Consider the following 25,647-nt stretch of genomic DNA (forward strand, 5'->3'; position numbering starts at 1 on the left):
AGGTCACGAGAGTCAACACACATGCGGACTCTATCGTCCTTTTTTACTATTATTATTATTATTATTGTTTAGTCTAAATTATATTGGATAAATGATTAAATTGTAAATTTAGTCTCTTTGGTCTAGAAAAAGTTAGATTTTAATCTCCATGATTTGATAAAATCTCGTAAATATTTTATGTGATTTGATAAAATTATCATAAATAGTTTCTAAGATAAAGACTATGAGTGTTTTATCTAATTATAGCTACTAGATTCTAAGACGAGAAATTTGCAATATATAAATCAACCCACTAGCAATTTTGTAATCCAATGTTCAAATATCTAACACAAAATAATAATAATAATAATAAAACTTGATGAAGGTTGGCAAACAAGGGAAATGGCCTCGGGAAAGTGCCAACTGCCGATTTCTTCTCTGGTTCATCCTCATTCTTCCCCACTTTCTCTTCCACCATTCCAAGCTTGATTCCCAAATTCTCTCCCTCGCTCCGAAGCCATGTCGACTGCTTGGTCTTCTCTCTCTTCCGCAGTTTTTGCTATCTCCTCCGTCCAATTGAAGCCAAACAACACCAAGAATGTCGCCTCCTTCAGAATCCCCACTTCCTTCCCTCGGCGTTCCTTCGTTGCACACCCTTTAATTTCCAGGTAGACTTCCTCTAAATGCTTCTTTAACACCTACAGCTTTGGATTTTATCTGGTTCATTGATTGCCGCATGTTGTGTTTGTATAAATGTCTCTTACTGAGCTGAAAAGGGTTTTTCCAGGACTCAGTTTTGGGATTGATTTCGGAATTTCTAAGCCCGATTTCGTTTTGCTTTCTTTGATAAATTGTTGAAAGAATGTTTGATTCTGTCATTTTTATCATTTTTCTTTCCCCATCAATTGTGATTGGTATCTGATGTAGAAAATCATGTCGGGTGCTGGCAACAGTTCTAAAGGAAGATGAGGAAAAAGTGGTTGTGGAGGATTCATTTCCTCCCAAGGCTTCTCCTGTTCAAGACGGGGAAGGAGGCAGTAACGAAGGACCAGAAATTTCACCCTCCAATGGCTTTGATAAGTGGATCATTAAGCTTGAACAATCCGTTAATGTTTTTCTCACGGTAAACTCAGTCCAAATTGATCACTGCTCTTCATTTGTGCATAATTGGTTCTGCAGTACTTGATAGGTTGAAACCATGACTCCTCTTTATTAATCTTTCTAGGATTCAGTAATCAGAATTCTTGACGCATTTTACCACGATAGACACTACGCAAGGTTCTTTGTGTTGGAAACTATTGCAAGGGTTCCCTATTTTGGTGAGCTTTTAATTTCTTCAAGCCTACCGCTTTGATCGGAACTTCTTTTTTTATTTCTTCCTTGAAACAGAGCTAATCTGTAATTATCATAAGAATTGTGCGACTTTTAAGTTTTTTTTAGTATCTTATCCGGATTTTGTTTTTCTGATTTCAGATTCATTTAATCAAATGGATTTGGTGAAGATCCATTTGACAGATATGTTTTTGAAAATTTCTTTTGGATTTTGTGATCCTAAACACATACTCGGAAACAGTGGAAACATAAAATATAACTCTAATTTTCATTGAATCCCTTGTTTTCAAATTTATGGTTTTAGATCATGAATCAAAAGTTATCCTCTTCTCATTACCGGCAAAGTCTGTTATCTGAATACAGTTTGGCAGGCTATAAAAACAATTTTATGTCACCTAGTGAAGAACATTTTCATGCACACAAAATTGGATTCTCTAATAGATAGGCAGATTGGTGTATAATTTAAAAGAAGTGGCTCTGCTACTAGTTTATTTGAGGATGAGTACAGTAGTGCCTAGTTTGCAGTTGTTTCTAATTTCTCCCTTTTAAATTGCAGCGTTTCTGTCAGTTCTACATATGTATGAAAGTTTTGGCTGGTGGAGAAGAGCTGATTATCTGAAAGTTCATTTTGCTGAGAGTTGGAATGAGATGCATCACTTGCTGATCATGGAGGTACAGATTATCTTGTCATGATTTCATCCTGGCTAGAGTTGGAAGTAATCCCTTTTTTGTTTGCCCTAGTATGTTGGACTGTATTGGTGATAGATGAAGGCTTTGTAAGAAATGCCTTTCCTACAAGATTTTCCTTTTCAACTATCTTGCGAACGGCTTTATTTGGTGAACCCATCTAGCCATTGAATTATTGAACAAATTAACTCCTTTTCTGACTTGAGTGCAGGAACTGGGGGGCAACGATTGGTGGTTTGATCGTTTTCTTGCTCAACATATTGCTGTTGCTTATTATTTTATGACAGTATTTATGTACATGATTAGCCCAAGAATGGCATGTAAGTATTGTTGGAGCTGATAAATAAAACTGCATATACTCTCTTTATTGCATCCTTTTGTGGGTTTGTTCAGTTCACTCTTTAACTGTAAGAAGATACCATGAAACAGAGAATTGGCTTGGCTTAAACTTACAAAGGAAATAAAATCTAAATTTCAGTTTGGCATCCGTTTTGGTGTAAAACAATAAGAAATGGCTGGTTACTTTGGGACGCCTTTCTACTTGCGAGTGCTGTTGTCTTAAACTTCTATGACATCTTTCTCTGCAGATCACTTTTCTGAATGTGTTGAAAGCCATGCATTTTCAACTTATGATAAATTTTTGAAGGCCCAAGGAGGTATGTTGGATGCGATCTCGATTTTCTTATAGTTGACATTATATCTCAAATGAAAATATCATTCTGATATGTTCCATTCCTCGTGGTTATCTATAGAGGAGTTAAAAAAATTGCCTGCTCCCGAGGTTGCTGTGAAGTATTACACTGAAGGAGACTTATACTTATTTGGTTAGTTCTAGCTTTCTTACCACATGCACAGTTCTTTTGTTTAAACTGACACTAACAAATCGATTTCATTCAGATGAATTTCAAACTTCCAGAGCTCCCAAATCACGAAGACCAAAAATAGGTAAATTTTGAAATCTGGTTTAGTTACTGTAGTTCATAGTACAAATATCATGATATAATATGTTAGCCATGAAGGCATGTTTTAAACAGGAAAATGTTCTTTTTCCAAAAACAAAAAGAATAATAGTAAATAAAGGTTCGTAAAAAGAGTAGAAGCCCCAACCATGTGTATGCGGTTCTCTATTTTCTCTTTTATTTGAAGTTTAAGTTCCCTCAGTTTACTAAATGAGCCAAATTCTAGGTTGTACTACTATGTCCTTAAGTTCTAAGGAGAGAAGAGCTTAGGAGCCTTCAAATTACTAGATGATATTATAATAGGTTATAGTTGATGTTGGTGATAGATGGGTCCATTGTATCTGCGTTGTCTGTGTTTGAAATTCGCTTGACCAAATATTAACTCGAGATTATGTTGAGAGTGAATTTGAAATGATTAAAGTACTTTTGTCATGTTCAACATCACTCCATGACATACATTTAATCTTTCAAAATCAATTTTATATTTGATCTGATTTTCCTTTGTTATTCTAGAAAGCTTGTACGATGTGTTTGTGAACATCAGAGACGACGAAGCTGAGCATTGCAAGACGATGAGAGCCTGTCAATCGCACGGGAATCTCCGGTCGCCACATTCTTATTCAGAGAGCTGTCCTGAAGATGATGAGCCACTCTGCAACCTATCTGAAGCAGATTGTGAAGGCATTGTAGACTGTATAAAGAAATCCATTACTTTTTCCCATCCGGTAAAGCAAAAGTTGTGATATATATATATATACATAGAAAGAAAATGTAAGTTCACTAGGTTCACACAGCAAATATCTCTGTCACAATCATATAGGAGGAAAAAAAATCTAAGGTCGATTTGATAATCTTATAAAAGGTGACATTGCGCCTATCTTTGTAATACAGTGATTATAGCAATTATAGAGTTTCAAATTTATAATATCACGCAATGGTGCCAATGAAAAATGAATGAAAAATGAGTTATAGTTCAATATTCAGGGGTGTTTGACTTATCAACATGAGTTGAGTTAAGTTGGTATAATATACCAACTTATTATTTGGCCTACCAATACTAAATATTGGTGGAGTTGAGTTGGTATATTTTACTAATCCATCCCAACTCTCCCTTCTTCCCATGTTTTCAATGGTTCCACTTATCGACCACTGTCACACTCCGAAAACTAACCCTGGACTCCGACAACCATTTTTTATGATAACTCCGACGACCAACTTCGAGCTCCGACAATTGCCTCCGTTGACAACTTCAACGACCAACTCAGGGCTCCAACAACCATCTCCGATGATAATCTCGACGACAAAATCTGGACTCTAACAACCATTTTTTATGACAACTCTGGCAACCAACTTCAACAACCCATTCTGGCCTCAGACAACCACCTCCGGGACCCAACTCCGACAACCACCTTTGTGTTACCGACTCCGATGACCAATTGGCTCTGATAATAAACTCCGATGACCAACTTCAGCAATCACCTTCGTAGGTTTCGACAATCACCTCTGACTACAAACTCCGATGAAAATCACCTTTGATGATTACCTTTGAGTGAGTAACTCCAACGACCAACTCGAGGCTTCGACAACCACCTTCGACGACAAACTCCGACAACTAACTCTAATACCACCTTCATGTGACTAACTTTGGGCTCTGACAGTCACCTCCGACTAAAATCTCCAGTGAAAATCATATTTAATGATCAACTTCAACGACCACTTTCGCCCGACCAACTCAGAGATTCGAAAACCACCTCCGATGAGAAACTTTGACAACTAACTCCAATACACCTTCATGTGACCAACTTTAGGCTCCGACAATCATCTCTGACTACAAACTTCAGCAAAAATCAACTTCGACAATTACTTCCGACTACTATAAGACTGGTGACTGTTAAAATATGTTATAGGGTTGTTGATTATATAAAAAGTATTATTTTGTCTACATTAAATGCAATATTTGTACGTAATGAATTCACATATCAAATGAATGTTAAGAATATTTAGACAAAAAGTATGTATGTAGTTGAAAAGTATGTAACATATAATAAAAAAAAACTATAAAATGAAAATAAAATTTAGAAGATTTTTCAGCAAGAATTAGTGAAAAAAAGAGATTTGTTCTCTGATGATCTTCTAAATTTAGAGGAAATGAAAGTGAAACTGTTGGAGAAATGTGATAACATTCCATTGGTTGTTGCAATGATGGGGAAGATTTATTTAATTTAAAAAAAATACATTGACATAGTAAAAATATAAAGTAACAATAGGAAGAAGAAGAAAAAGAAGAAGATAATAATGCAATTCATGGTGAAAAATTAAAAAAAATTGCAATTCATATTTTATTAAAATAAAGATAGGTAAAGTTATTAAATAAAAAAGTTTCAAAATAAAAATAATAATCATAAAAGTATATTATTTAGAGTTAAAAAAAACTTTATTAGATACCCAGTTCAACACATACATATTAACTCATACCAAATAACTATGTCCCGAAATACAGACATAAGAACTCCACAAATATATGAACTCCAGACATTTAATCTCAACTCGGTGTCCTAAACATCCCCTTAGCTCTTAGAATTATTTTTATCAATAAGATAGTGTTTATTTTATTTTCATTATTATTTTTAAAATTTTAATTCAGTACGTGTATTCCACATCATAATTCTAACTCATCTATACATTTTTTGTCTTTGAGATTTGGAGTTGATATCTATTTGGTTCCAGAGAAAACAAACACTTTAATCTTTGAGATTTGAAAAATAATTCTAAATAGTCCCTAGACTCTTTCGATATTTAGTTGACTAACAGAAATATGATATAATCTGTTAAATTTTGTTGACTATACTTAACATTATTTATTTAATGTTTTTTCTTCCCCGGGATATCTCTCTCTTTCTCATCATTCTCTATTTTAATTGTTGCCACCATTTGTTGCTCAAACTCGAGGTCACATGATGTTCTTAATAAAAGGGTTTATGGAGATATTTCAGAAAAAGTATCTAAATCTTTCACCATTTGACATGAATTCATGGGCCGCTTTTTGGTTCGATTTTGGTGGAATTTGCTCTCTTAAACACTGAATCGGGAGGAGGGGGTTGAAATTTCTTTAAACCCCAAATTCAATGGACTCTAACATTTGGAGAACATAAATTACTGCAAAATGAGGCTAAGAAAATGTCCAGATTATGTCATCTTCATGTTTCAAAAACATGATCGGAAGTTTTCTAGTGTTCTCTTAGGCCATAAAACGTGGAATGTGCTCTAAATTTGAAAACTTTGCTGAGCAGCGATATGATTCTTCAATCTTCTAATGGAAGACACAAGCTGAAATACTCCCAGACAGGATATTGAAATTGAAGGGTATGAGAAATATGGGTTTCTCCCACGATCCATTGCAATAATCATTTGTTCCTTATATCAGTAACAGAAGGTCACCGCCTCAAGTAATGAGTGATAAATGGTGAAAGATTTTATATTCTTCTTCTGAAATATCTTCATAAACCCTTCGAGTGGAAGATTAGCGACCTTGAGTTTCAGCAACAATGGTGGCGACAATTAAAACAGAGAATGATGAGAGAGAGAGAAAACCTGGGGAAGAAGAAACATTAAATAAAGATTATTAAAGTCATGTCTCGTAACCATCTTTTATTTTTGTTTTTTAAAATCAAGTATATGAATACAATTTTTACGTTCAAATTTTTTGTTATCTACTTTTTACCAATGCATTAAAAAACAAGCAAAATTTTGAAAACTAAAAAAATAGCTTTCAAAAATTTGCTTTTTTATTAGAATTTAGCTAAGAATTTAACCATTATACTTAAAAAAATTGCAAATCATTGTAAAAAAATTGAATGAAATAGACTTGATTTCAAAAATAAAAACAAAAAACCAAATGGTTACCAAACGAGATCTAAGTTCATAAATTTTTCGAATCAGTAAATCTAGTCAACAAAATTGAACGGACTCATATGGACTAAAGTATCTATTTGAAAATTTCAGAGACTAAATAAACACAGACTCTAACTTCAGGGACTAAATAGACACGGACTCCAAACTTCAAAGACTAAAATTGTATTTTGCCCTAGATATTAAGACTAAGGTTGTAAGTGAGTAATTAGTGAAAATCAAAGTTAAAAACATAAATCTTGAAACTTACAAAACTAAAATAAAGTTAATGCTCATTGATGTAAATGTAACATTTTAAAATTCAAGTACAAAATAGAAATTCAAAGAGTCCAAACAAATATTTTCAATATTAGATGCATCTTAAACTCCATTCATTTCTATACATCTCTTTCAATCACAAAGGATTTTTTTTTTTAAAAAAAAGTATATATATTTTTATGAATGTTAAATTACAAATTTGTTTCTTATAGTTTAGACATAATAAGAATTTAGACTATATGATTTATAACTAAAATTTATCCCTATAATATGATAAAAAGTTGTAGGGACTATTTATGAGAACTTTATCTATAACAAATAATTATGAGGTTTTATCTAATCACGGAGACTAAATTTTAACTTTTAAAATTATAGGGAATAAACTCTAACTTTCTCCAAACTATAGAGAGGCTAAATTTACAATTTAACATTTTGTAAAAAAGCTTGCTACATGACAACTTTAATTAGATATTATGGTGGGATGCACTAGGGGAATTTGTACGGATGACTCCTATTTAGGAGTCCATTCGAAATTTGGCCTCATTGTAAAAAAACGTTTGAAATTTGTCCATCTATTGACGTCATCCACTATCCATTTGACCTCAAAACATGTGTGAGGGCTTGTTTCTAGGTCTAACTCCCACTCTCGCTCCTCTCTCCTACTCATCGCTCTCGCTCCCACTCCTTCGTCTTGATCCTTATAAGACACAACAATAAATTTTTTCTTCCATTTTTCTTTTCATTTGTTCAGGTTCTTCCTCTCATTTTCTCGCTCCCCACTCTTGCTCCCCGTTCTCTGCCCCATTCCTTGCTCCTGCTCCCTACTCCTCTCTCTTTCGTCTTATCCTTCATCCAACACACTTATAACTTTTTTTCTTTGGAAAAAATTGCAGAATGAAAGAATAAATAGAGAAAAAAAAAAAAAGAGGGTGACATAAACAGAAATCGTCATAGAAGGAAAAAGGGAAATTGCTTAGAGGACAGAGTAAACGATAGAAATCACTAGAAACGAAAAAGAGAATAAAAGAAGAAGAAGAAAAGCAGGAAAAAAAGAAAAAAAAGAAAAAGTGATGCAAAAAAGAGGAGGAAGGAGGAAGAAAAAAGAATGATTAAAGTGGTAAATTTATAAATAAAAGGTCAAATTTCATTTGTTTATAAAAGTGGGACCAAATTTGAAGTGGACTCCTAATTAAGGTCATCTGTACAATTTTTTTTTGATGCACCAGTGACTAATATTTTCCTTAGTAACATAATGCGAGAACCCAATCACATCCATGCACCTTACAATAATTTTTTTCTTTAAATATAAAAAAAAACGAAAATTCCGAGATGGATTTCAACTTTAAAATTTATTTTATTTTATTTGAAAACAAGTTGAGAAACATAACACTAGGATTAAAAAAACATTATTTTGAAAAATAAAATAAATAAAAAAAGAAAAAAGAAAAGAGGAAGAAATAAGGCGGGTAACGTGGGCAGTTTTGGCCCTCACAAAAATATCTGTCCACAAAGCCACGCCTTCATTTCCTTTGCCATTTTCACTAACCTCATTGATTCCCTTCTTTCTTCTTCCGTACGGTAATCGCTAACCCCTTCCATTTCCTTCTTCCTTCTTTAAACCTCTCCTTTTCTCCCTTCCTCCTCCCCTCCCCCCCTTCAATGGCAGCCACATAATTTCCCATATCTCTTCTCCTTCCTTCACCATCTTCACTTATGGGTGGGGGTTCCATCGGAGCTTTGGTTCCTACTGTCAAACCTGAGCCCTCTACTCTCGACTCTACCGCTTCCCCTACTCCTACTCCTCCTCCTCCTCCTCCTCCGCCGCCTCCTCCTCCGCCGCCGCCCTCCGACCTTATGCCTCCTCAATTCGAGCCTGGGGATGCCAATGCTGCTGCGCCTGCGTCTCAGTCGAATACCGATGACTTGGATAAGGATATGCTTTGCCCTATTTGCATGCAGATCATTAAAGATGCGTTTCTTACTACTTGTGGACATAGCTTTTGTTATATGTGTATTGTTACTCATCTTCGGAATAAGAGTGATTGTCCTTGCTGTGCTCATTTTCTCAGGAGTAACAGCATTTTCCCCAATATTTTGCTTGATAAGGTTTGCTGATCTTCATTTCTCTTTATTGGTTTTCATTTTCATTCGTCTCTTGAATTGGATCTTAATTCCTAGCTTTCAGTTTTTCAATCTTACTTGCTGTCTCTGTTTGATTTTCATCATTATTAGTTGATAATCACATGTTACTTTACGTTTTTCAAGTATATGTGGGTGACAAGGTACTTAAGATTTGACACTTAAGACTGTTGTTGCACTGGAGACCGTTGTATAGTTTGAGAGATCGATTGTTTAATGCTGTTTTTTATAATTATGAAGTCATCCGTTATAGGTGAAACTATCTTTCTTTAATTTCTTAGATTGTTGCAGGTCTTCCCCTAGATCTGTGAAGTTTCTTAGGATATGTTTGGTGTGCAATCTAGATTCTATGTGTGTTTGCTAATTCATTTGGTATATATATATATATATATATATATATATATATATATATTGAAAATTGTTTATGGATTCTGTGGTCCAAATAGTGAAGATCTAAAAATAACATTTTTTAAAATGTTTTTCAGTGTATCTAGATTTGGGTTACATTAGAAGAAAAGATAAAAACATTTAGAAGTATAGTATTTCATATTGGAAACTTATTTTATTCTTGTAAAAATAAATAGTATAACATAATATACTAAAAATGATATGATATTGTAAAACAATAATTATGCAGAATTTATAACATGAAATACATGTTCATTAATTAATAATAGTAGTTGAGATTTAATATAATAATAATTTTGTTACTTGAACTATTTTGTGGTTTATAAAGAATATTATCAAACACATTATGAACATTTTTTTTTAAAAAAATTTGGAATCCAATTTTGAAATATGCTACGAAACACATCCAGAAACATTGAAAAAATGAAATACAATTTTTTTTTTAATTGAATCTCTTGTTTCTAAATATTTTTTTTCAGATGACTAACCAAATGTAGCTTTACTGAACAAACGGTCTGTTACATATCAGCTATAAGCTATGACTTTACAATTTGTGCCATAGGCTACTAACATGGTAGGAGTTCCCAAAATCTTCATTATCCAGTAGTTCAGCTTGAAGCTAAAGTATTGTGACGTTTTATATTTAGTGACTGCAATGTTAATTTACCCAATTATGCTGATGATACCTTGATCACAACTGAATGATTATGCAATAATGCATTCATACAAAAAAGGGGGTTATATTTACACATTTGATCCTTATGGTTTGGTTAAAGTTAGAATTTAGTCCATGTGGTTTTTAACAAACAATAAAGGTTAAATTTAAGCTATATAGACTAAATTTTAACTTTTTCTAAATCATAATGATCAAATTTGTAACTTTTATTTATTTATTTATTTATTTTTTAATGAATTACCTAAAATAATTTTGATTATATTTCAATCCAAACAAAGAGTAAGGATTCATATTTGGAATGGAGGTTTTCTAATGTCTTGACTAGTTGAACTATGTTCAAGTTGGTATTCATAATTGGATATTTTAAACACCAACTTGGATCGACTTGCGAGGAAGTTGTCTTTGCTTGTTAAGCTTTTTTGTTGGAAGGCGGAGGAAGACTTATTCTCTGGTGTTGTGATTTTGTGAGTACTGTTTGGGATTTATTCTTCTAGACGTTTGGTATGATGTATGTTTGTCACAGAGATGCTAGTGCTATGATTGAGGAGTTCCTCCTCAATCTACCTTTTGGGGAGAAGGGCTGTTTTTTATGGATGGCGGGGGTGTGTGATTTTATGGGTCTTGTGGGATGAGTGGAATAGTAGGGTGTTTAGGGGTGTGGAAAGGGACCCGAGGGAGATTTGGTCCTTTACTCGCTTGCATGTCTCTTTGTGGGCTTCAATTTCAAAAATCTTTTATAACTATTCTATTGGAACTATCTCATTTAGTTGGAGTTCCTCCTTGCAGAGGGAGCTTCCCTTTTTTCTGTGGGTTTTTTTTTTTGTACGTCTGTGTATTCTTTCATTCTTTCTCAATAAAAGTTATTGTTTTCATCCAAAAAAAAAAAAAAAAAAAGAAAGAAAGAAAGGAAAAGGAAAAGGATATTTTATGGGAGCTTCATGTTTCGTTGAAATTAATTTCTTATGCCCGTGCTCTGACTTTATGTCTAGTGACTGTGTCACAATATTTTTAGAATTTTAAGTTGCATTCTTGAATTATGATATTGCTATGCATCTTCATAGTTATTTGTGTACCAATTTTTGCAGTTGTTAAAGAAAACTTCTGCTCGTCAAATAAAGAAGTCTACATCCCAATTTGGATATCTTCATCAGGCATTGCAAAAGGTTAACACAATTTCCGTTACAAATTATTTTTTCAGAATTTACTACTCATCATCATTCCTGTTTAAAAAATAAAAAATGAACCATAAAGGTGTGCATTGTTACCTTTGACATAGGGTTGAAGGATAATATAGTTTTCTTAGCTGACTGCTGCCATACTAGTAATTCTACAGTTACTATTGTGTGGATTTTAGTACAAACTTCCTAATATTAATCTCCCTTCTATTGTCCTCATCATTCAACGAGCTGAATTTTTCTTGTCACCTTTATCAGGGATGTGACATGTCAATAAAGGATCTGGAAGAACTTTTAACCCTCCTCGCTGAGAAGAAAAGAAAAATGGAGCAAGAAGAAGCAGAGACTAATATGCAAATTTTACTTGGCTTCTTGTATTGCTTGAGAAAGCAAAAGCTCGAGGAGCTCAATGAGGTCTCTTTTACTTTAATTGGCATTTTTTTGGTTTCTTGCTTGTTATAAATTGTTATATGAATTTTCATTACTTCAATGAGAAGTGTTTTTTGTTAAAAAACAACAACAAACAAAAAAGGTACATGAACAACTTTATGTGTTCTTATTAGAAAAAAGTCGTTTTCTTTATTTTTTTTCCCCTGAGACTTGGTTGGTTATCCTGTCCGTAATTTGACTGGCTGCTTTGCAGTATGTAAAAGATGGTCATCACTAGATCTAATAAAGAGGTGCGAATACCATGATGTTTAGAATTCGAGTAAATTTAACTTTATCAAGTTGAAAATGGTCTTAATTTTATTGGAAGAAATACAAACTACTTTGATTAATGTGAGATTAAGTATGTAGTCTGTAAACAACTAAATTTGTCCAGGGCATCTAAATTCCAATTTATGGAACTCTAAATTTCAATAAACTCTCAGAACAATTTTTTTATCTACTTGAAACATTGTTGAGTTTTTATTTTCCTTTGTTTCGGACAATGGTCTACCGGTTAAATAATTAGTTTTATGTTGATGCTTTAACTCATTTGTTAATACGTCCACGATTTTGCTGCATGCCTTCAGGGAAACGCCATATTTTAGTACAACCTTACGTGGAGTCTGGCTAAATTTAACTTACATCTACGAAAAGGGTATAATTTTTTTTATAGGAGTATGTAAATGGATTATGAATGTATCACGTGCATGGTAGAAGGTTGAGTGTCAGTGCATGCACCAAGCATTTTCCCATTATAAATACAGAGATTCCCTCATTGATCAATTCAATAATATCTTTTGTTGATTTGCTTCATTGTTTATTTATTTTCTCATTATAGATACAAGCTGATCTTCACTACATTAAGGAAGACATTAGCTCTGTGGAGAAACAGAGATTGGAACTATATAGGTCTAAAGAAAGGTATTCGGGAAAAATGAAAATGCTGGCCGATGACACTATATCCACAAAATCACGGTCTTCATTAATCGACAAGCATGGAAATGGAATTAATAGTGGCGCCCAACGGTCACAAGGCTGGGTGAGTTCTGGGAATTCTCCCAACCCTAGAGCAGATGCGAAGATACAATTAAGCTCCCAGGGACCACTCAGAAAAGATGCTTATTGTAGTTCAGATTTGCATTCTGTTGCACAATCTGGACTAACTGTAGCAAATAAGAGGCGGGTTCATACACAGGTAAAACTTTTATTTAAATTCCACTTTTATGGAAAAGCTATCACAATGGTCTTATTACAGTCTGGCTTCTTAGTCAAACACAAATGGGCATCTTTCTGTTAACAAAATTTCTGTGATTTGGAGATGGTCTATTTAACATCCTTAATTAGTATTTTCTGAAATAACAATCTTGTTGGTTATTGTGAATATTGTAGATATTTGCTTCTTGGTTCTAGTGGTGTATACTTTTGGCATCATGACTCTCAAGCTCTTAAGTAATTCTCTTTCTATTCCATATTTCCAACCGGTGAATGCATTGATTTTCAAGTTTTTAATTGAATGCTCTCAACATTTTTCAAAACTTGACGAACATCTAGTTTAGGGCTACATTGATTTATTTTCTCTTTCTTGCATATTGATTTTATTTTATTTTATTTTTTTTTGTGAAATTAGGAAAATTTTAGCTTGTCTGTGCTGATTAAATCCATCTTGTGATGTCATTTAGTCAGCCGATCTTAAGTTAAGAAATAGCACTGGTAACGTGAAATGGAATGCCTACATTACTCTTTGATTCAATTATTGACATTAGGATCTCCTTTTGTATAGTTTAATGAATTGCAAGATTGCTATCTGCAAAAACGACGAAATTGGAGGAAGCAACTGTATAAACAAGAAGATAGGGATATAAAGTTCAGCAGTGGAGAAAGTTATAATCCAGCTCTTGAAGATTTTCAATCTGTGCTAACTTCTTTTATGCGATATAGGTACAATTTTTATTTGCTTATTTCATTTATTTGGCATTGGTTTCTCTCGTGAGTGTTAACTGTCATAATTTACTTCTGTCTTATCACACGTTTTATGGATTAGCCGATTGAGGGTCATTGCGGAACTTCGACATGGCGATCTTTTTCATTCTGCAAATATTGTATCAAGGTGAGTGATTGGTTTTACATTATACATTCCTATGGGTTGGGAGATTCTGTTGAAGCAATTATTTTACTTGATCATTCTAATACTTGATTTAACCATAATACATTTTAATTTTGATACATCATTTTTTAAATATTTAGCCGATAGTAGAAATCTGGTTTAAATTAAAAGATAAGTTTAGTTGAATTTGAAGTTATTTTTTGCCCTAAGCTATCTGAAACTTTTTGTTCACAATGTCAAGGGTGACCACATAGTTGTCACGAATTTTGAAATAATGAGATTCTTGTGACTCACTTTTATTTTCATAAATTACTTTGAAGTTTTGAACCTTCTTCAATTACCATTTTGTCTTCCACTGAGATAAGTGCATGTCCATTTTCTTTTGGATTTGCCCTCAGTTGTAAAATTTCGGAAATGATAATCATGTCATTCTTGTTTCAGTATAGAGTTTGATCGTGATGACGAGTTCTTTGCAACTGCTGGTGTCTCACGTTGCATCAAGGTTTTTGAGTTTAGCTCGGTAAGGATTTATTGTTCATTCATTGAAAAATTGAATGGTATTAATAGCTAGGGAGACACATGTAATATAATTTGTCAATTGGATACAGAAGATGGTGATACTGTGATTTCATGTTTTAAATATTCATTTCATATTTGCTATTGGAATTGTTTTCTGCTAGCCATTTGTTTGTTTTGAAAGTTAATTTTCTTTCATTCGTTTAGCAAAGTTTTTTTTGTAAGAGTAAGAGTCAATCTACGGAAATGTTAATGTCTCTGGAGATGTTAAGGAAATCTGAACCCAAAAGTCTCGGAATGGGGAACTTTACTTTCAATACTCCAAATTCACATACAAAAGTGATAAATGAACATACATAATTTCAATGTTTTTAAAAATATGAGTCGTTTGAAAGCACACTAGTTATTTGGGGCTTAAGCGTTAGGCAACAAAACAGCTAGAGCTTTTTTGTGAGATGTGCAATGGAAAATGTAGATAAATTTTATATATACAGAAAAATATAGTATTATAATAATAAGATATGGAAGTCTTAGAAGTAGTTTTGTAGGAGATTATTGAGAGGAATTAACCCTCTAGAATTATTTATTGGTTTCATAACAAAAAATTTGATAATTAACAAACAAAAAATAGAAATTTAAGCACGGCTCAGCTGCTTTTCTTGTGAGGTGCACAATTAAAGAATATAGGTAGTTTTATACATGCTAAAATGTAGTATTATTAATAATGAGATAGTCTTAATTCTTAGAGGTTTTGTAGAATTGAGTGAAATAAACCTTTTTAAAAATATTTATTGATTTTGTCATAAAAAATATAAGAAATTATAGGTTTGAGCACTCATTCAGTGAAGATGTACAGTCCTTTTCAATGTTCCCTGATATGTTGGTTTTCAAATATAATATGATTGCTTTAGAGGACTTAGTATATAAGTTGATCAAATATTAGGTGATCGGATCATGGTATTAACTGAGGTGTTTGTTTTATATTTTTCTTGATATAAATCCTGAATCTTAGTTGTTTTTATTAGTAAGGTAATAACACGTGTTGTTTCAAAAGAGAAAAAAAGAAGTTAAGGACATGTAAGGTATCAAAGATGATACTTGAATGTGGAAAACAACTGAAAAATATTGGTTAATGCAACTTATAAGGTATATCTTTGTTTAAATTGTTGTGATTTTGCATTGATCATCCATGAGGGAAATACAGTACACAATTCTGCATGATGTTTTATGTTATGGCTCATAGCCACATGTATGCTGGTATCTTTTTTTTTTTTTTTTTTTTTTTTTTATTTATTTTTAAATTTAATTTTAATATATATGATGTAAATATAAATGATTTACCAAATATCAATAGTACTTGCTGTTTCCAGGTAGTAAATGAACCAGCAGATGTTCACTTTCCCGTTGTGGAGATGTCTACACGATCGAAACTTAGCTGCTTGAGCTGGAACAAATATACAAAAAGTCATATTGCTAGTAGTGATTATGAAGGAATAGTAACTGTCTGGGATGTAAATACTCGTCAGGTGGTGACCATTATCTATTTAAAGTTTTCTTAGTTTGTTGATTATCTCCATTATTTGGTCATATCTCTCTTTTTTAACAGGCTCTTTTCCTTTTAGAGTGTTATGGAGTATGAAGAACATGAAAAACGAGCTTGGAGTGTTGATTTTTCACGTTCTGAACCTTCCATGCTTGTATCCGGCAGTGATGACTGTAAGGTATTTGACCGAAGCAAACACCCTTTTGAGTTGGTGAAGATTATTGATCTTCAAAATTGGATTTGTGATTGATGCCCATAAGTGAAGATTGACCAGGAATTCCCTAATTTCTGCTATGCAAAATTTTCATTTTTTTCATTGGTTAAATTTGTGGCAGAGGATATTTAACTTGTCAGCTGTGGAACTTGGAAAATGCTATCCTTTGTTGAGTCGTATCTGTCAATTCACCATTATAATTTTGGATCCATTCTAAAACTGTTGCTACCACATGATTTGTAGAAATTGCCCAATACAATGGGGCATCACTCAGTCTGGGTCAAAGGGTTAATAGTTTGGTCAGTTCTGGGTGGTTTTTGTTTAAACAAGTTCTATTCCTGTTTTTAACACCAAGTTACAACACTAGGTTCTTCTCAGTATTTTTTGTCTGAAACTATTCTCAGGTGCATTGTTCTCTTTCTTTTAACAGGTCAAAATTTGGTGCACAAGGCAGGAAGCTAGTGTGTTTAACATTGACATGAAAGCAAATGTTTGCTCTGTCAAATACAACCCAGGATCTAGCTTATACGTGGCTGTATGTCTATTTTGCTCTCTTTACTCAAATATCATAAATACTGTGTGTGTGTGTGTGTGACCGAAGATTTCCTGACTATCGTGAACACCCCTTGCTTGCACAGTTTGGGAAATCCTTGTCTCCCTGACATTTAAGCATTTTCAGGTGGGTTCCGCTGATCATAATATCCACTACTACGACTTGAGAAATATCAGCCAACCTCTGCATGTTTTTAATGGCCATAAGAAAGCTGTTTCTTATGTGAAATTCTTGTCAAACAACGAACTCGCTTCTGCATCGACTGACAGCACTTTGCGATTATGGGATGTAAAGGAAAATCTGCCTGTGAGTTATCTTCTTGATATGTTATCCATTGACATCCAAAAGAAGTTAATCTTCATGAAAATTGTGCTCCTCTCTTTTTTTCACTCATTAGTCTTTCTTGCCAATTCCAATTCCCACTACAGGTTTGAAAACCAAAGCATAAAACCATGTGGAAATTTTCTACTTTAAACTTTTTCAAAAATGACACGATGTGGTTTGTGCTTGCTGGAACTAGGGATCCTGTCGTTGTTATGGCTTAGACACCTTTTCTTCTCTCTTTCTCTCTCTTCCTCTCAGATTTGTATAAATTTAGAACCTTTCTTTCTCTGTTAAGCGGATCTAGAATTGTCGTTATGATGAAAAGTTGGCAACTGGGAGAACTAACATATATATTCAAACTGGTTACATTTTAGTTGTGTGCATATAGAGTTGACGTATATCAATACTGATTTGTCTCCTTATTCTTTTCAGCTGTGTGTGTATAGAGGACATACAAACGAGAAGAATTTTGTGGGTCTAACAGTAAACAGTGAATACATAGCATGCGGCAGTGAAACTAATGAAGTTTTCATTTACCACAAGGTTATCATTTACATTCTTTCACCTCCTTGTTTGCAGCTAGATAGATTTTTGCTTGTTATAAAGATGATCAAGATATTAAAAGGGAATTTACTTGCAGGCAATATCAAAACCAATGGCTTGGCATAGGTTTAGTTCAGATTTGGAAGATAATGATGAAGATGCAGGTTCATATTTCATAAGTGCTGTTTGTTGGAAGAGTGACAGCCCAACAATTTTAACAGCAAACAGCCAAGGAACAATCAAAGTGCTGGTACTTGCACCCTGAATCACAGCATTAGAAATGACTTGAGAGACAAAGAAAGGACAAGAAAAGAATAATGAGAAGGTACCAAAATTCCATGCCCTCAATCTATGTATATGGTGATATTGATATTACTTTCATGTATATCAGCTTGTAAATTTGGTTTTCATTCAACATCTGTGGAAAGGGTGGATTGTGCAATGCTATGTGGACTCCACCTCTTTCTTTTCTCAATTTTTGGGTAGGGGTAGTGGGAATATTGGTAGAATTATGTGATTATTTGCAAGCTAAGTTTAGCATGAAATGGTTATTTGTTGGAGAGTTGAAAAAGAGTTCAATACATAGTGTTTGAATACTGCAAATGTTTGTATATTATACCATTGAACTTTGATGGGGAGAGACAAATGTAGACATTCTTAAATACTTGGAAGTTGTGTAAAGGAAATGAAATGAAATTTAAACTTGATTATTGTCATGTAAAATTTTGCCAACAACATGCAACATTCTCATTTACTCTTTCATTGAATTTCAATTACTTTGTTTTATTTGGTGAACTTTAGCTGAAACATAGGGGGAGGCAAGGCAATATAATGTCAAATTACACCTCCCTTTGTTTCTATTTTTCTCCTCTCTCTTTCCAATTCCAATATGTTGGGGACACTGCCTTTTCCAAGCCCTACAGTCCCATTTAATTTATTTTTCAATTCTTTTTTTTAGCTTTTAAGTTTATCTATATTTTTTTATTGCTTATTTCTAAATATTATTAAACTTGTTTACTTGTAATGTATTTGTTTTACTGAAATAAGACCAAAGTTTTAATTTTTGATCTTTAATTCTGGTTTGGACTTGAATACCATGAGGTATAAATTCTGCATTTTAATTTAAAATTTGAATTGCTTGAGATATTATAAACTTTTGATAATTATTTCTGGTTAAAGATATAATATGGTCTCTACTTTTATGCAATTCTCAATTACGTACTAATTCTGATAAAATTTTCAAATTCACTCGGAATGTATTAAAATCTTCAATTTTGCTCTTGATTTTTGTTAGCAAACATAAATATATCTATGTTTCTATTACTGAAAACTAGAAAACAAGAAATGGGAAACAATAAAGTTACTAAATTCTCCCTATGTGTTTGTTCTACATGTTAGATGTTTGAATCCCTTTGTCCATATTGTTGAACTAATATATCAAATCTTTTTGCTGTTTACTTTTTTGAGTTCAACAAAAATCTAAAGATGGATAATTTGAACCTTTACCTTAACCAGCTATCCTTAGGTTGATAGTAATACTTAGAATTTATGATATGTGAATGTAGATGGAAATATGGTTGGAACTAATCTATAAAAACATGATCAAATTAAAATTTGAAGTTTATATCAAATAGGCTCTTGAATTTTTAATTTTGTGTGCTTTAAAAAGTGTTTATTAATTTCAACTCTAAATTTTGAATCTAACATATCTTGTATGATTTAACTTTCAATTTTGTGGCTAAGAGTAGGAATGCTCATGTGTTGGGTAATTTCGAGTTGAGAAACTTTTTAGACACAATCCAAATTGGATTGTAAATCTTTCCAATTCAAACAAGGGCTAACCAGATAAATAGCATAATTTAAGTTTTCATTTGGACAAATAGCAAAAACTTATTAAAATTGTAAAAATAGCAAACGGAATATAAAATTAAAAAATAAAGATTAGCAATTGTCAAAACTACTCCCAGTGGAATTCTAAAGATTTGAGTGTTTCAAAATTGTTTGAAAACAACAAATACAGTCTACCTATTCTTATCACACACTACAAATTCTACCTATTCTTATCACACACTACATATTCCATTCTGACAAGGGGTCTAATCCACCATCACACCTCACATGATAATCAATGAATTTATACCAAAATTCTAACAAAACATTTCTTACCTAACAATCGTTCACCGGCAAGAAGAAAGGTGGGAGGGTTCGACAGAAAAAGACCTTCACTTCAAGAGAAGAAATACTTTCTCGATAGCTTCAAACGTTTGACCTTCGACATTGAAGCTCCTTCAAAACAGCTTCAAGCGGCAACTTCAAGGGACTATCAAATATTTTTCTGCGGTATTCTCCACGGTATTTCAACTTCTTGAGACTTTTCTAGTCCTTTTAAGCGCCTACTTTAAGCTCTTCACTGATTGCAAACTGCTTAAATTTTCTTGAATGCAATTTGCTTAGGTCTGGAATTTGCTTAAATTTTCTAATTTCGGAGAGCATTGCGATTCCCAAATTTCTTCTAATCCATGCATTGCAATCTAGTCTACCTCTTGTTTGCACATTGAAGAGATGAAAACAGTGCTGACCAAAACTCTTTATATATAATATATAAATATTCCATTATTTTTTCAAAAATGAAAGATTTAATATTGGTTTTACTGTTAAGTATTTAGATTCGAATCTTTTGGGATATAAAATAACGCCATTTTTTTAGGAGTCGAAAACAGAAACGATTAAATAAAACGATATAAAATCTCGCCCTTCGGATGTTTGTATAAAACTGATAAGTTTACTATTAATCAAATATTACAAGCTATGAAAGTCGAAGGAAGAAGCAGAGTCAACGAAAGATTAAGAGCAACTGGAATAACTGGTAGAAAAAAACAAACAAGCAAAGGGCCAATAGTTCTCAATAGTGACGACAAGGTATGTTTTTAATTTTATTTTAATGTATTTCAAAATATCAAATTTTGACCATGTAGGTAAAACAGGGGAAAACAGAGATAATGACGAGGGATCAAACAAAAAACATGCAACTCCAATAACTAACAACAAACGAAAGTGCGATGCTTCTACAATAGAGGTCAAAGTTCAAGCAAACAAACCAAGGATAAAGAGCAAGGTCAGGATTATTTGGAAAAAAAAAAGAAGCAAGGCCAACAAGAAATGTTAAGGGTTGAAAATCTTATAGATCTAAATTGCGATGCAGGATGTGAAAAAAAAATAAAATAGAACTAAATAAGAAAAGGAGAAAGGACGTAGTAGAAGAAGAAGAGCAACATGAACTACATGAGGGAAATGTATGATAATGTAGATTTTATGAAATAATCTATTAATTACAGTATATTTGTAAAGTATATACATAATATAATTACTAAATAATGAAACAGAATGAACAAGATAGTAATGAGTATGAAGAGGAAGAAGAGAAGCTTGAAGGTGTGAAAACGTGCAAGATGAAAGCAAAGACAATGAAGAACAACAATCACAAAGTCATGGGGAAACAACATGATGCATAAAATTATGATGCGATGGTGTGAGTATGCGATGATGTGTGTATTATGCGATGAACATGCAAGTTTTCCTAACAAAGCCCAAGTATAAACCTTCTTAGGTTTCCAGGTAAGTCCAGGGTCGAATACATGGACTGTTAAGTAGATATGCGACAAACTCTTTGATTCTATTGCGGTGGTAAAAAAAGAAGTGGATAGTGTTTTGATTAAATTTTCCTATGCGACGGAGTTGAACGCAGAGTTGAAGAAGGCATAGAGTTACAATAAGTATGCGATGAAGGGGTTGAGAAGGGGTTTAGCTAACACTCCCTAAGATTATGTACAAGTTATGCGATCATGTTATACACAAATATCAGTACTACATTTCTCAATGCAGAATGCCACAATTCCTATTTCTAGGACGCATTCGATGTATATGCTAAACAGTCGATAAAACTTATTCCGAAGTTTCTACTGTTGCTTATGCGATCTAATCCGATTCTCCCAAGCCTAGATTCTGTCTTTAGACTACTCTCCCAAGTATGTCCAAATGATGAATGATGCATTCATAAGACAAAGTGACCGCATACCACCATTCCTATTTCTAGGGTGCATGCGATGTGTAATAACACATAAAACTTAATCCTAAGTTTCTACTCTTGCTTATACGATTTAATTTGACTCTCCCAAGCCTAGATTCTAATCCGACTCTCTCAAGCCCAAATTCTATCTTTAGACTACTCTCTCAAGTACATCTAAAGGGTGAATGACACATACATAAGACAAGATGATCACATAAAACGTAAATATTAAGTCATGTTAGCTAAGTACTTCTCAACCCATTCAGAAATTTAGCTACTCATGCATGGTATGGAGAGATTGAACATAAATCGAAATGAAGGTTCCATTTTCTACAAATAAAGTATTGAATACAAAATAGCAAATAGTTTGAGAGATAACAAGCCTGGTAAGCAATGTCTTGCTTCCCGTGGCCTTTTACACTGCTCTTTGTCACTTCAACTCTGTTCTAGATGTGGATTCTTGCTCTCACAATGGTTGTCCCTCTCTCCTTTGTGTTACTTTCCGGCAATCTCTCAATCTATCCGGGAGCGATTTCTCTTGGCTTCTTCTCGTCTTCTTGCTCTCTTCGTCCTCTATGTATATGTATATGTATGTGCGTGAATGGACTAACTAACTCTTCTCTCTGGTGGCCTTCGGTATTTATAGATTTCAAGGTGAGACAACTTTTCTTTCAAATGATTGCAATGATGGGCAACATCAATTTTTCTACTCTGTTGCGTCGTTTAAAAGTCACCGAAAGTTCAATATACTTGCTACAGTGTGGCTTTTAACGGCTTGTCAACTAAATTCGGAATCGACCGTTATCAGCTTCACGTCCCATCACGATTTATTATGTTGTCTCTTGATGCGAGGTCTTTATGCGATCACCTTTTCAAGAAAACTTCTCACGATCGCAACTTCAAGTGCATTGTGCCTCTGGATCGCAATATCATATGCGCCATCGCATTGTACCTGCACAAAAATAGATAAGTTAACTGCTTTTATGCGATGAGTGCTTGCGATCACAATTCTTTTCAGTTTGGCACTTTCAGACATGATATTGCCTATTTTACCATTGCATTCTCTCATTTTTTTACTTATTTGAGCTGTAATAACTTGTATTTCTACCAGTTATTACACCCCCAAATTTAAAACAATGCTTGTCCTCAAGCATAAACTAAAGATTTTCTTTAAAAATTCACCCGCCTTTACCCTATTTAGACTTCTCAAGGTGCCTTATTCAAATTTCATGAACCAATGCTTTCTTAATTTCTATCTTGATCTTTTCCTAATATTTCTAATCTTTAGGGACCGCAAGTTTAACCTTAAAAAAAAACTTTACTCGTTTCCAGGGCATCGCATGATTTATTTCAAACTTTCTCAAACCAGGGGGTTCAAGTGATTTTGACTCTTGCGCGATTCAGATATTCGTTTTGTGATCTTGCGCTAATCCGAGTGTCCAACCTTCGTTTTGGCTTTCCCCTACAGGTGTCATGCGAGCATCCAACTACGAGCAAGGCGCTCTTTCTCAGTCAAAACTCATGCCCATCTCTTTATTTGGCAGCAGAGTTGCGATCACTTGGTTTATGCGATAATCACGATTCCCACCTTCGTTTTGGCTTGCTGCCACGGGTGTCATGCAGACATTCAACTACGAGCAGGATCCGATCTCAACTTCATATAAAATTTATATATCAATATATCAATATATATATATATATATCTTGGATTGAATTTCTAAAAGTAACAAGGTTGAAAATAACATTACTAGCACCCCCAAATTTAACACATAGCAATGTCCTCATTACTGAGAGACGAAATAACTCATGCGATGGACTTAGAAAATTTCGTAAACATAGTTTTGAAGGTAAACTGGTAGACCGCTAAATTTTAGAAATGTTTCATAAATCGATTGTCCTGAAATTGATCTGACTCTAGTACATGCAGTAAGAAATAAAGACATGAATTTCATCATTGAAGTCATAATTGACACGGGGAGAATGCGGCGACCAGATAAAGTAAAAGATTCAAGATTGAGTCAAACTAAAGAGGATACGATAATAGAATTTAGCAATATTAAACTGAAATGCGAGAAGTGCAAAATTGAAATAAGATGAGGCAAGGAAAGACACAACCCCTAAATTTACTTTGTCGCTCACATCTCTTTTGATCGCATCCTTTCCTGTGATGGGCTGATTCCTTGATTGCGATAGGCTGACTGAACCGATCATGTGTTTGAGATTATCGCATTGCTTCATCGCAATCGTTTACTACGATGAGTGATAAATATCAAGAGGATAAAAAGTATGAAAGAAAGAGCTGGCAATTCTAAAGAGTAGTGATCATGCAAAAAGTAAGTTAGACTCATGAAAGAAAAATATCAAAAGGATACTCAAAAAAGGATTCGTCCCTGATGAATGTGTGTCGCTTATCAACGAAGGGACTATACGTTTCTTCTTTATTCTGGATTCCTTAGGTCCACAGAGGTTTTCTCGCATTGGAAATCTCCTCCATGATACATCTTGACTCTTTGTCCATTTACCTTAAATGCTCTGGTCCCATCTTCGTTTGTCAATTCTACCGCTCCGTGCGAGAATACTTCTTTAATTATGAATGGTCTGGACTAGCGCGATTTCAATTTCCCTGGAAAGAGTCATAGCCTAGAATTAAACAGTAAGTCCTTCTGACCTGCCTGGAGATTCTTTTCACACAGTCGCTTGTCATGCCAACGTTTCGTACGTTCTTTGTAGATTTTGACATTTTCATATGTTTGTAGTCTCCATTCATCCAGTTTGAGTAACTGAAGTTTTCTCTCCTCCCCTACAGCCTTCAGATCAAAGTTAAGCTTCTTCACTGCCCACAACGCCTTATGCTTTAATTTCAGCGGTAGATGACATGTCTTCCCAAACACCAATGCATACGGGGACATGCCTATGGGCGTTTTATAGGAAGTCCTATATGCCCACAAGGCATCGTCAAGCTTCATGGCCCAGTCTTTCCGTGAGGGATTCACCACCTTTTCTAAAATCAGCTTGGTTTCTAACAGAGAAACCTCAGCTTGTCCGTTTGTCTAGGGGTGATATGTGGTGGCGATTTTATGATGGACATTGTATTTGATCAACAGTTTGTTAATGATATGATTGACAAAGTGGGTTCCTTCGTCACTTATTATGGCATGTCGGATGCCAAAACGAGTGAAGATGTTTCTCTGTAAGAATTTTGAGACTGTAGCCGCACCGTTTGCGACGCATGAAACCGCTTTAATCCACTTGGAAACATAGTCGACGGCCAATAGAATGTATTTATGACCATTTAACAGTGGAAATGGTCCCATGAAATCTATGCTCCAGACGTAGAAAAGTTCCAGTTCCAATATGATGTTCATCGGCAACACATTTTTCTCTGAAATGTTTCCAGTGCATTGGCACCTATCGCATTTCATAGAATAGTCTCGTGCATCCTTAAACAGAGTTGGCCAGTAATACCCGCTTTGCAAAACTTTTGCTGCTGTGCATTGTCCCCCGAAATGTTCGCCATAGGGTGAGTCATGACATTGAAAAAGTATGCGCTAAAAAGCAGTATCTGGAACACAGAGTCTCAAGATCTAGTCTGGTCCCCTTCTGTAAAGATTTGGCTTGTCCCAGTAGTAGAATTTACATTCATGAATGAGTCGCTTCTTTTGGTAGAATGTGTAATTTTTCGAAAATTGTTTGCAGACCAAAAAGTTAACAATATCTGCATACCAGGGTAGTTCTTCAATTTTAAGCAACTGTTCGTCTGGGAAGGATGCGTTCACCTCTGACTGAATGCGATCCACTTCAGGATTCTCTAATCTCGATAAATGGTTAGCGAC

General features: G+C 33.9%; 3 protein-coding genes and 1 long non-coding RNA gene across 4 annotated transcripts; 3 read left to right on the forward strand and 1 right to left on the reverse strand.

The window, feature by feature from the left end:
• Positions 1 to 305: 305 nt before the first annotated feature.
• LOC120082577 (ubiquinol oxidase 4, chloroplastic/chromoplastic-like) lies at positions 306 to 3,887 on the forward strand. The gene is made up of 9 exons (XM_039037814.2): positions 306 to 647; positions 907 to 1,102; positions 1,205 to 1,298; positions 1,868 to 1,983; positions 2,210 to 2,318; positions 2,586 to 2,654; positions 2,751 to 2,822; positions 2,896 to 2,943; positions 3,471 to 3,887. The coding sequence occupies exons 1-9, from the start codon at positions 499 to 501 to the stop codon at positions 3,698 to 3,700; spliced, it is 1,083 nt and encodes a 360-aa protein (XP_038893742.1). The 5' UTR covers positions 306 to 498; the 3' UTR covers positions 3,701 to 3,887.
• Positions 3,888 to 8,646: 4,759 nt separating this feature from the next.
• On the forward strand, positions 8,647 to 18,471 carry LOC120083176 (E3 ubiquitin-protein ligase COP1-like). Its single transcript, XM_039038805.2, has 13 exons — positions 8,647 to 9,230; positions 11,433 to 11,510; positions 11,781 to 11,936; positions 12,790 to 13,146; positions 13,732 to 13,889; positions 13,993 to 14,058; positions 14,497 to 14,575; positions 15,942 to 16,097; positions 16,194 to 16,292; positions 16,759 to 16,863; positions 17,008 to 17,187; positions 17,638 to 17,748; positions 17,846 to 18,471. Exons 1-13 carry the CDS (start codon positions 8,838 to 8,840, stop codon positions 18,011 to 18,013), a joined length of 2,106 nt encoding a protein of 701 aa, XP_038894733.1. The 5' UTR covers positions 8,647 to 8,837; the 3' UTR covers positions 18,014 to 18,471.
• A 964-nt stretch (positions 18,472 to 19,435) lies between these two features.
• On the forward strand, positions 19,436 to 21,691 carry LOC120082561 (uncharacterized). Its single transcript, XR_005483224.2, has 3 exons — positions 19,436 to 20,100; positions 20,555 to 20,667; positions 20,733 to 21,691. It is a non-coding gene; the product is annotated as an uncharacterized LOC120082561 (long non-coding RNA).
• A 2,756-nt stretch (positions 21,692 to 24,447) lies between these two features.
• On the reverse strand, positions 24,448 to 24,780 carry LOC150034480 (uncharacterized). The gene has a single exon (XM_090316755.1). The coding sequence runs from the start codon at positions 24,778 to 24,780 to the stop codon at positions 24,448 to 24,450; it is 333 nt and encodes a 110-aa protein (XP_090172881.1).
• Between the last annotated feature and the right edge of the window lie 867 nt (positions 24,781 to 25,647).

Source organism: Benincasa hispida, chromosome 8 (assembly GCF_027475165.1).
Source record: "Benincasa hispida cultivar pf3 chromosome 8, pf3_genome.v1.1, whole genome shotgun sequence".
In the NCBI taxonomy this organism is placed as follows: Eukaryota; Viridiplantae; Streptophyta; class Magnoliopsida; order Cucurbitales; family Cucurbitaceae; genus Benincasa; species Benincasa hispida.